General features: G+C 37.2%; 1 protein-coding gene across 1 annotated transcript; it reads left to right on the forward strand.

The window, feature by feature from the left end:
• Positions 1 to 1,608: 1,608 nt before the first annotated feature.
• LOC111915592 (mannitol dehydrogenase) lies at positions 1,609 to 5,182 on the forward strand. Its single transcript, XM_023911240.3, has 5 exons — positions 1,609 to 1,776; positions 1,935 to 2,048; positions 2,148 to 2,664; positions 2,967 to 3,120; positions 4,716 to 5,182. Exons 1-5 carry the CDS (start codon positions 1,679 to 1,681, stop codon positions 4,937 to 4,939), a joined length of 1,107 nt encoding a protein of 368 aa, XP_023767008.1. The 5' UTR covers positions 1,609 to 1,678; the 3' UTR covers positions 4,940 to 5,182.
• Positions 5,183 to 13,095: the final 7,913 nt, after the last annotated feature.

The following is a 13,095-nucleotide window of genomic DNA, read 5'->3' on the forward strand; positions in this document are numbered from 1 at the left end:
ACAATCCCAAATACCGAAATGGGTGAAAAGCGATATCTAAGTATCAAACTGAACTAACATTATCGGTATCGATTTTCGCTACTAACACTGATACCGACAATATCAGATCTCGAATTTCGTGGTTTTGAAGTATCGAGTACCGTCTCATATGTTTAAATTATGTATCGACACAGGATCGAAATTTGATACCAATCATTCATCCCTATTTTGATATATATTAGTTTAAATATTTTTATTGGACAATATTTTATTTGTGATTTAGTATGTATTAATTTGATGTTATATTTATTACTATGTTTATAAAAAAAAAATGATTATTAAAGAAAAAAATTAATTATTAAAACGAGGGTGAATCTTTCACTTTATAAACGGATTTTAAATACTAAAAAAATTAAATGTAAAATGAGAATGATATAAAAGATAAAAATGAAGGAAAAAAATGTTAGTTTAGTTGATTTGGGGCATGCTTGGTGCATAACATTTGAAAGTGTTTGGGAGCTTCTAGCTTCTTGCGTTTGGCAAAAAATTTCGTTTTAAACAAAAAACATGGTTTGACATTACAAGATTTTAACATTGAGTTTAAATAAAACGTTCTAAATCTAAAAGATATCTCATATATTGTTTAACAAAACGCTACTAGCTACCAGTTACTAGCTACTCGCTACACGCTACTTGTTGCCAACTAACTTGCGAAACATGTCCTTAAATGGCAGGCCCATGCACAAGTGTAGGAAGAAAGGTTGTTTAAAAGATTTTACACATATGTCATAGAGTCATATGTTTAGAATTATAGATTTAAATAAAGGGTAAAGGTGGTAAAACAATTAAATTTAAGTGGATGGATCAAAAGTTGCAGCGGAAGAATCACTCCCCATTCCAAATATAGTAAGAATACAAAGTCAATAAGGCCTTAAACGGGCTAGAAGTATACAACAGAAATAAGCTCAAATTGGGCTAAATTTAGACAAATAATATGCACTAATACCCATGTCTGGTAATGTTATTTGTGACTATCTTTCTAGTACAGTGTGATTATGTCAAGTGGGAGAATGTACTGCTCATAACTTCATATTATATTGCTTAGGACTATATATCTCTTGGATTGGCCGACCACGTGCCTCATCCATTTTGGGATCGTTTGCCAAATCCACTATGTTTTTTTATTGATATACAAACTTTACTCATATGATTTTATCCTTGTTAGGCAAAAAAATAATAATAATGTTTATATACGTACAAATCTGTAAATATTAATTATCAATAAGAATATTAACACCTAAAAAGTAAAATATTAATTAGTGGGAGTTCGGTAAGTTTAGTTTAACAAGTGTAAGAAGTATAATATATATTTTATATAAGATATAAGAATATATCGTTATAAACGCACGATAAAATATATATTTTCCAAGACTAATCATATAAAAAAATATGAGGTGTTTATGCTCCAACGGCAAATGGTTTGGAAGTAATATGATTAATTTAAAGTAAATGCGGGACGTGACCTCTTTCTTTTTTCCGCACGCCACTAGGCAGATTAGCACGACAACTTTGACGAGCAACCTCGTTAGTCTGACCTTATTAAACTTCGGTTTGAATCAGCCTGGCTATAAGTACCTCACACACACACTCTCTTCTCTTCACTGCATCTGCTTCTGCTGCATCAATCTAAGCTTCAAACATGGCGAAATCACCAGAGTCAGAGCATCCCATCAAGGCCTACGGTTATGCTGCCCGCGACACTTCTGGAACCTTCTCACCCCTCACCTTCTCCCGAAGGTAAGCACTTCAGAGACTACAAATCCAACTATGGTTCTTTTAGTTTTATTTTCTATCATTCCTATTTTGATTCCACTAACAAGAATGGTTGCTTTGACTAGTGTAAGTTGAAAAGTAAAGTTATTTGTGTGACGTCATTTGTCATTGATTTGTTACAGAGCTACAAGGGATAAAGACGTGAGATTCAAAGTTTTGTATTGTGGAATCTGCCATTCTGATCTTCATTTTGCCAAGAACGAATGGGGAGTGACTACCTATCCGGTAGTTCCAGGGTACAGCTTCTATATATGACCCCTTTTATTTTTAAACTGTTAGAACTACAATATGAATATGTACGCATATATTTATCGATCTTATAATGACAAATGAAGGCATGAGATTGTGGGTGTCGTGACAGAAGTAGGAAGCAAAGTAAAGACATTCAAAGTTGGTGAAACAGTTGGTGTTGGATGCTTGGTGGGATCATGCAGATCATGTCAAAGCTGTTCTAACAATCTTGAACAATTCTGTCCGAAGATGACCTTCACTTATGCTTTTCCTAATTATTCCGATGGCACAATCACATACGGTGGCTACTCTGATCACATGGTTGCTGATGAGCACTTCGTGTTGCATTGGCCAGACAATTTGCCACTTGACTCCGGTGCACCATTATTATGTGCTGGGATCACAACTTACAGCCCCCTCAAACACTACGGACTAGACAAGCCTGGTATGAAGATCGGGATAGTTGGTCTTGGTGGCCTCGGTCATGTTGCAGTGAAGATAGCCAAGGCTTTGGGGGCAGAAGTTACGGTTTTTAGTACGACCCCAGACAAGAAGGAGGAAGCGCTCGATGGACTTAAAGCTGACCATTTCATAGTTAGCAAAGACATGGACCAAATGCAGGTCAATGGCACTCTAAATTTCATCTATAATTTATATACTAGTTGGAACAAATTATTTGTTTCCATTACAAAAATAGTAAAGGGTTTGAATATCAATTCCAATGTGGATTGAGCTTTATTCAGTGCACTTGCCTCTTATCCCAACCACTATAATGTGCCACTATTGTACTTTATTTATATCTTAGATGATCTTGATATGGGTGGGGTTAGGGGTGGTGTGGGCCGGCTCAAAGAATAATCCTTTTTGCATAAACTAATTATTTATATATTTGCCTAACTTGTGTATATTGATTTTGTGAGTAGGCTGCTACTGGAACGCTCGATGGTATCTTAGATACGGTTTCTGCATCTCATCCGATTGTGCCGTTTCTTAATATTCTGAAAACTGATGGAAAGCTTGTTCTTGTTGGTATGCCTGGGGTGCCACATGAGCTACCAGCATTTCCTTTGGTCTTAGGTAACTAGTTCAACTTAACTTGGTCCATATTATTTTTTTTGGTATCGGTCCTACATTAGCTCATACAGTCCCATCTGCATCTATATATGTTTGGACTCTTTTTTATGTCGCTATCTCCCTTTAGAACCTCTCATTGAGAGAATATGAAGTACTTCTCATATCAGTATCGGGGTCTAGCACCTAATCTCTAGGATTGAATACATGTTTGGTCAAATCACATCGGCCATCACTTCATGTGAAGGCTATTTTGGTGTGGCACATTGTCTACACATAGTATCCATATGTTTGAGTCTCTCTCTCTCTCTCTCTCTCTCTCTCTCTCTCTCTCTCTCTCTCTCTCTCTCTCTCTCTCTCTCTCTCTCTCTCTCTCTCTCTCTCTCTCTCACACACACACACACACACACACACACACACACACACACACACACACACACACACACACACACACACACACACACACACACACACACACACACAAAGATAACTATAGACTTCACATATTATGACATCCATAATAGACTTCACATGAAGTGATGGCATTGTCTACACATAGTATCCATATCTCTCTCTCTCTCTCTCTCTCTCTCTCACACACACACACACACACACACACAAAGATAACTATAGACTTCACATATTATGACATCCATAATGTAATGAACTTCCTAAAATCCAATGTATTTCCACATTATCATTATATATTCTATATAACTCTTTATCTTTTTTTTTGCATTATATTATCATTATATATTCTATATAACTCTTTATCTTTTTTTTTCCATATAATGCAGTGAACTTACAAAGTTCAATGGACCATATTTAAATATTTATTTAAGTATTAGAAAACCTTATTATTATAATTTTTCTTCCATTGAAGGGTATATTTATTTAAGTATTAGAAAACCTTATTATTATAATTTTTCTTCCATTGAAGGGTTCAATGAACACCAAATTAATTTAATAGCAATGAAGAATTTTGTAGAATTTCATTCATTGAATGACTACTAGATTTGTCACATCATTCAACTCTTTCATTCAACTCTCCATTATGAATGCTTTAATTTGTGCTGACAAAAAGTGATTCAACCAAACCCATTTAAAACACGATCTGACTTTAGCCATGTCAATATTTTAGTCATAATAATCATTTTTTATTTTTTATTTAATTTAGTATGGATAGATAACTGTTTTATATCTAATAAATAAAAATAGAACGCAATTCATTAACTTGTATTTGATTTCTCGTATTTTCACATGAGGAATCCTTTTACTTAAATGGATCAATCAGGTTTCAATCCTATTTATTTAACATTGTTTATTACGAAAAGAATTACTTAAAAGTTGAAAAATCCCAACCCTTTTAATTAAACATGTCAACCTGAACCTAACATGACTTATTTCTGCCCGTAGGTGAAATACCTCAAATGTAGGGCTCAACGAGTCTAGTTTAATCTCCCATCGTCCTAACTACCTCTTTATATGTTAGATGTTAGATTGTGCCTCTCTCTTAGACTCAAGACTCCATATATCTAACTAGTTTCGAAATTGGTTGTTTGATTGTATAAATTCTAGAGTAATGGTTTAAAAATTGATAGGGAGGAAGATTGTTGGTGGTAGTAATATTGGAGGACTGAAAGAGACTCAAGAGATGCTTGATTTTTGTGCAAAACATGGAATTACAGCAGATATAGAGGTTATCCCAATAGATTATGTGAATACAGCCATGGATCGTCTCTTGAAATCTGATGTTAGATATCGCTTTGTGATCGATGTTGCAAATTCCATAAAGGCTCCATCAGAGTTGAGATCCAGAGTATGAGGTTGATGAAGGTGTCCGACAGAACTTGGTTATCAGTAAATATGAATCATTATATTTAATTATAAGCTTTTTGTTAGAGCTTTGTTTGCATGATGATTCACTTATTATTGTTCCATATGAAACATGTGATAATTTGAGTTCTTAGATTCTTCTAGTTTAAGAACAAACTTGTCCCATTTTTTCTAAAAAGAAAAGTCCATCATATATCTATATCAACGATATGCAACTGTTTTTAAATAGCAATTCCAGTCTATGCACATATTAACTGCTTTAGTTCTAGTTTTCTACATGTATTATATCATTTATACATGAGTTTTATAATTACTTATCATGCATTGAAGACATTTTTCATGGAATGTAGTCAATGTACACAACTTAGCTTGTACTTTAATGAACATATTTTTCTACGGTCAAATTCACAAAATCCTTATTTTAATAAAAGAATAAGTTTATTATTTTTTTTGTCATGTGTCATTAATGTAATATCATTTGTTAACCTATTGATTTTCAATTTCAAATTTCAAAATTTTAAATTTTTCATTCTAAATATATTAAATTAATAACATTAGAATAAAAAATTAAATAAAATTAATATAGATTATAAGGTGATATAATTTTATGTATTTATTTAAATTAACGATTATAATATTATATAACTAAAAAATATTTCTTAACTAATAATTTATTTAAAATAATTAATTAATAATTTTAAATTTTTACTATAAATATTTACTTAATTCTATAACCACCGTTTCCAAATGTAGTAAACTAGTTATAAATAATCATCTCAAAATCCACTTGTTACTTCCGTTTTTTTCATTATTGTCGGCCACATGCCTGCAACCCTTTGTCTCTTCATCTTTACGATTTCACACATTATAAAATTAGGCCCTTGGTGCTGTTGATAAATCCCATATTTCAATATTATTTTACATTACCGATGGGTCTTGCATCACCAATTATTACAAACTATTAATAACTATGCTTCATTCATCCCAATTATTACTAGATTCGGTATGCAATTGCAAATTGATATAAACTAGGATTTTGCGTGCAGCACCAATCCGTTTTGTAAGTTGGATTTTAACGATTGTATTGATAAAAGTTAGGTATATTTGCATTTGATGGTGTATAACCATACAAGGTTGATACCAGTGACCAACTCTAATATATATACTATCGAATGAAAATGTATTATATGTGATCAAATTCATACGTAAAAAACAAACATAAAAATAAGCACAAAACATAAAGAAACTGATATTTTTATCGATATGTATATCAAAATAAGTAAGTAAATTTTTTTACTCAAATAAAAAAACGTATTGTATATGACATTACTCATAAGTAGGAAGCGTACATAAAAATAAGCATAAAAACGTAGAAAAAAATTACGTCAAAACGTAGACAAACTCGAATTTATACCGATAAATAGATAAAAAAAACATTGTTCTTTTTTTTTTTTGGGTTCAAATTGACGAACAAAAGTTCTAAATTTACATTGAAATGTTGACCAGATTAAATTTATGCCGCACATACATAAAAGTAAGTCCATAATTTTTTTTAGGTTAACGAACGAAAATATCAAGGGAAATCGGATTATGTATACTATGTGGATAAACATGAAAAATAACAAAATGGAGGGAATGAAAGTGATACTTTACAAAGTTCAAAGTCGATGGGATCAAAATGAAATTTTAAAAAATAGATGGGTGAAAAATGACATTTTACAAAGTATTTTAAAAATATAGGGTCAACGTGAAATTTAAAGGATATAGAGGTGAAAATTGTCATTATTAAAAGTAGGTTTAAAATGTTGATGGTAGAAAATGTCATTTTGTGAAGGTAGAGGGGTTACAATTGTTGGATTAGATGTCTAAGCTCATAATCATCATTGATATGTCTTTGATCTGATAGCAGTATGATCTTTTTGGGTTGCCTTCACCATAGCAACTTGACAGGATGACTTTTTGGAGAAAGAGTTTGATAAGTGATTTATTGATATATTATGTAACAACGTAAATTTTCAAACAATTTTTTTCATTTTCAAACACATGTCACATTTTCTCAAAAATCTCAAGTATCAAATTTCAACATATATTTCAAAAATTGTTTATCACAAATCCAGGATCCTCCGAAAACATGTCTCCAATGCGGGTGTGTGTACAATTAAGCCGATGTCTGCCCGTGATCCTAAGAAGTACCTGAAACACATAATACATAACACAGTAAGCACGAAGCTTAGTGAGTTCCCCAAAATACCACACACATCACATTAGCAACTCGAGGCTAACGCAATACGACCCTCTGGTCAATGTGTTCCAGTGGAGACCCTCCGGTCCTACAACTCGGGTGGAGTCTCCGGTCCTAACTCAGTAAGCTCATAATAATAATACTCAGCATAAATCACAAAGACAAAATGCAGAATATCACAATACACATATAAGCACATAAGACATCTCGGTCACACAAAGATACCACTCATGGTAAGTATAGTGAGAAGACTCACCTCGTAAGAAATCGGCTAATCTCAAACTCAAATCATGGGTCTAGCCTCCTCCTAACACATACGACAATTATCCCTAATTAATTACGGCTCTCAATAAGCTAAACTAACCCTTCTACAAACTCACAGAAGGGTAAAAGACCATTTTACCTCTCAATGGCCTTAATAGTCAACAAATTGACCAAACCCTAAAAGCCAACCAAAAGTCAACGACAGAGAGTACGCTACGCGTACCAGCTCTCTACGTTGGGCGTACTCTGTTGTCATGCATGCATTGGGGATGCTCGACCCCTACGATGCGCGTACTGGTATTACGCCCAACATACATCCTAGTCTCACTCTTCTTACTTAGTTGGTCTTAATCAGTTAAGACCTTGGCTCGTATCAAAGATCTGGACTCCCTAATAGCTCTTAGTCCATAAAGTCAGTGACTTTAAGCCTTTACATGGCTGGAACGGTCACAAACACACAAAACACTCACTCTCTTACCTCAAAAAGCCCATATCTCATGCATGGCTGGTTTCTAACGTCCAAGATTGGATTTTTATGACATTATACCACTAAATACACTCAAAGGGGGTTGATCATAGTCTCTGGAGCTCAATATCTCATAAAGTCTCCAACTTTTGGGACAAAACCCTAAAATACTCTACTATGATGCACAAATCAAAAGAGTGATAAAGCTTTGAGCTTTATACCTCAAAATAAAGCTCCACACTCAGATAAGCTCAAATCCAAAGCCTAGAATCCCACTCCTTCTTTTTCAAGGCTACTTCTTCACTCCAAAGAAACACAAGAATACTCTCAAGGCTCTCAAATGCACTCACAAACTCTAAGAACGAAAACTAAGGTGTAGGAGGGTTGTTGTTTGAGAATTGTGGCCATGAATGAGGCCATCATATCCTTTAAATAGGGGTCTCACCCTAAATTAGGGTTTTCACTATGGGCCTAGTACGCCCAGCGTACTAGGTGGCTTCTACGTCAAATGCACGCATATGAGTACGCTGAGCGTACAGTCGCGTACGCCCCGTGTACTCATTCACCACCTTTTTTCAAAAAGGGACTAAAATGGATAAGTACTCAAAAGACAAAGGGCTACGAGGTATACCTAGACTCGGGATGTTACAATTCTCCCCCACTAGAATCAGACTTCGCCCTCGAAGTCATGCTCCGAAAATAACTCAGGATATTGCTCTCACATCTCTGACTCCGGGTCCCAAGTCGAGTCGGACCCTTTCTGATGTTGCTACTAGACCTAAACTAGGGGCACCTCTTTGTTCCTCATAACCTTCACCTTTTGGTCCAAAATCACGATCGGCCTCTCAATGTAATTCAGGCTCGTATCCACCTGAATGTCCTCTAGGGGTACCACTGCCGTCTCATCGGTTACACACTTCCTCAATTAGGACACGTGGAAGGTGTTATGAATCTGGCTCAACTCTACAGGTAGCTCCAACCGGTCACTTTGGTGGTCACTCTGAAAGGACCGATGTACCGAGGCCCCAACTTGCACAGTTTCCTGAATCGAATCACCCCTTTCCAAGGGGATACCTTCAGGAGTACAAAATCTCTGGCCTGGAACTCTAACTCGGATCGTCGCCTATCTACATAACTCTTCTAGCGACTCTGGGTCGTCAGTAACCTCTGTCTGACTTGTTGAATCTGCTCAGTAGTCTTCAGCACTATCTCAGTGCCACCCATCACTCGCTGCCCTACCTCTCCCCAACAAATGGGAGTGCGACACCTCCTCCCATAAAGAAGCTCAAATGGAGGCATACCAATACTCAAATGATGGTTGTTGTTGTAATAAAACTCAGCCAAGGGCAAATAAGTGTCCCAAATTCCTCCGAAGTCCATAACACATGCATGCAGCATGTCCTCAAGCGTCTAAATCGTCCGCTCGCTCTGTCTGTCTATCTGCGATTGGTAAGCGATACTGAAATGTAACCGGGTACCCAACTCCTCATGAAATTTCTTCCAGAACCTGGAAGTAAAACTCACGTATCGATCTGACACTATCGAGGCGGGCACTCCATGTCGAGCTACCACCTCTCTCACATAAACCTCGGCCAGTTTCTCTGCAGAAGAGATCTCACTGATAACGAGGAAGTGAGCACTCTTCGCCAGCCGGTCTACAATCACTCATATCGTGTCAACTCCACGCGTAGTCCTCGGTAACTTGGTGATAAAATCCATAGAAATCTGTTCCCAATTCCATTGGGGAATCTCTAAAGGTTGTAACGGACCATATGGACGCTGGTGCTACGCCTTAACCCGAGGACAGGTCAAGCACCTCTCAACTACCCATGCCACATACATATTCATACAGGGCCACCAATAATCTCTCTTCAGGTCCAAATACATCTTAGTGGCCCCTGGGTGGATCGAGAATCTCGATATATGAGCCTCCTCCAATAATACACGACGATCTCCACCTGTGTAGGACACCCAAATCCGCCCATGGAAGGTCATAAGCCCACGAATGTCTGTCACAAACTCGGAAACCTGCCAATCACATGCTCTCTCTTGTGGTTATCCAGTCTCACAGCCTCCACCTGAGCCTCTCGGATGGTATCTAAGACTGGAGTCATCACCGTCATTCTCATACACACATCATGGATCGGAGCGCTCTCGAATCTACGACTCAAGGCCTCGGCTACCACATTAGCCTTGCCAGGGGGATGTAAGATCTCACAGTCGTAGTCCTTCACTACATCCAACCATCTCGTATGTCTCATATTCAGGTTGGGCTGATCCATCAGGTATTTTAGGCTCTTATGGTCCATGTATATGGTACACCGGACACCATAGAGATAGTGGCTCCAAATCTTGAGGGCGGATACCACTACCCCTAACTCCAAATCATGGGTGGGATACCTCGTCTCATGAGGCTTTAGCTGCCTCGACGCATATGCTATCACGTGACCCCTCTTCATCAACACTGCACCCATCCCTAAAATAGATGCATCACAATAGACTACGAAGTCCTCCACTCCTTCTGGAAGGGCTAACAACGGAGCTTCGCACAATCTCTGGCGAAGAGTCTCGAATGATGCCTGTTGCTCAGGCCTTTAAACAAAGTAACGCCCATCCGGGTCAATCTGGTGAGAGGAACCACAATCTTGGAGAAATATTTGATAAATCTTTGATAGTAGCCGGCCAATCCCAGAAAACTCCTAATCTCGGATGGGGATCTCGGCACCTCCCATCGCATAACTGCCTCAGTCTTGGCCGAATCGACCAATATCCCATTCTGATTAACAAGATGTCCCAGGAACTGGACCTTTCATAACCAGAAATCACACTTGGAGATTTTGGCAGCCTCTCCGACCTCAATACCCCAAGAACCGCTCGCAGATGCTCCACATGCTGCTCTCTAGAACTCAAATACACTAAGATGTCATCGATGAACATGATCACTGACCGGTCCAACATAGGCTTACACACCCGGTTCATGAGATCCATGAATCTTGTCAGTGCGTTGGTGATCCCGAAAGGTATCACCACAAACTCGTAATGCACATAACGAGTTCTAAAGGCCGTCTTCTGAATATCCTCCTCACATACTGTAACATCCCCAAATTTCAAGGCTAGAAAAGACCGATTTTTTATGCTTTATTTTTAAAATCAGAGTAATCGTTTAAAGAAAACTGTTGCGGGAATTTGTTCCCAAAAACAAAAATATGATAAACATTTATCAAAATATTTCTCAAAGAGAATGTATTTTCATTAAATAATAAAACCTTATATGTCATGTTTGATACGGACCAAAAGCATAAACAATATAAAATAAACCTTACAACAGTTATTTATAACTACTGATCTATAATCCAAAATCTCTCGTCAACTCCACCAACTTATACCCTTGTGCCATTACCTGTAATGCAAAGAAAACTGAGTGGGTCAGGCTTGGGAGCCTGGTGAGCATATAGGGTTTTCAACCCACAATAATACATTTATTATATTCAATTATCAAACAATCAACCCAAATACCCATCCCCATATCTCCTTTATTTTCTCGAGGGTTTACCCTAAGAATCCACTATCCTTCATTCATTCATTCTTAAGGATTTACCTAAGGAATTGGCACAAGGTCCATTTGTTACCACGGTTTATACAATAGGCACTACGTCACATAGTCACCAAGGTTCATACAATAGGCACTACGTCTCATAGTCACCAAGGTTTACACAACAGGCACGAAGTCACATCGTCACCAAGGTTTATCAAACAGGCACGAAGTCGCATCGTCACCAAAGCTTACTCAATAGGAACGAAGTCGCATCGTCACCAAAGCTTTACTTAATAGGCACGAAGTCGCATCGTCACCAACTATTCCATCTACCCATGTTCTACCCAACATTTTTGTAGATATAAATACAAGCACAATTTAAATCATTTAACACCCGTATAAAAACATCAATTCCAAGCCCATCTCAAATAGACAAATAGTATATAACACATAGCACGTATTTCATAGCTAATACTTTATATCTATGTGTTAGAAGAAAGTAACTATACACTCACTTGATCAAAAGATGATCGGACAGCACTACGGCTTGTAAAAGTAGTATTCTTCGGTAGATCTGGAAGATCTTCACAAAAACCGGGCTCCTCGCGGGCAGAGCTTCGGCTTGGAAATTTCACTTCTCGGGATCTTCGGGGCCTCGGGACTTGCTTCGGGGCTCGGGAATGATACCGGGGCTTCGGGATAATTCTTGCACGAAAAACGATGCAAAAACGCGAGAGAAAGAAGAGAAATGAGCAAATGAATCGGCTGCAATCGACTCCCTTTTATAGGGTCTGGATTCACGATTTACGTTGGGCGTAATCTTAGGTTACGCTGGGCGTAACCTGGATAAGCCCGGTGACTCCCCCCTTGGATAATATCGAAAATTTATATTTAAATTTAATATCGAAAATATTTAATAAATTTCAAAAATTCATATCTTCCTCATACGAACTCCGTTTTCGACGTTCTTTATGTCCCCGTGTAGGTGAGACTACGCTATACAACTTTCGTTTAGAGTCCGTTGGCTAATTTTGAATTTATTTTTATTATTTATTTTTAGTAGGCCGGGATAGGAAAACTCCGTTATAAATTCATAACTTCTTCATCCGACGTCCGTTTTTGCCTATCTTTTTATCATTTCATTACAATTAACAAGATCTTCGATTCTCGTTTAGATTGTTGCGGTTAAAACCGCTCGGTCTCAAATCGAGTATTCGGGCTGCATACTGCTAAGTCGAAACTTAGAAAAATCATAACTTCCTCATACGAAGTCAAATTTGGACGTTCTTTTTATGCACGCTCACGGTTTAACGTATTCTACGACTTTCATTTAGATTGCTAAGTCTAAATATCGCTCTAATGTAAATTCACTTTTTACGTCGCGTTGTGTCGTGTCGGTTCTGTCGCGAAACTTCGACAGGTCATAACTTTTTTGTTATAACTCGGATTTCGGCGTTCTTTATACGTACAGAATCCTTGTAACATATACTAAAACTTAGTTTAAGATTATTCATTCTAAATAATCTTCTATCAAAAAGTCATTTTTGATGCTTATCGTCTCTAAATTGACTAGCCCTGATCTACGGGCGTTACAATTATCTCCCGCTTAGGATGATTACATCCCGGAATCATCAACGA

The sequence above is a fragment of the Lactuca sativa genome, chromosome 3 (assembly GCF_002870075.4).
Source record: "Lactuca sativa cultivar Salinas chromosome 3, Lsat_Salinas_v11, whole genome shotgun sequence".
In the NCBI taxonomy this organism is placed as follows: Eukaryota; Viridiplantae; Streptophyta; class Magnoliopsida; order Asterales; family Asteraceae; genus Lactuca; species Lactuca sativa.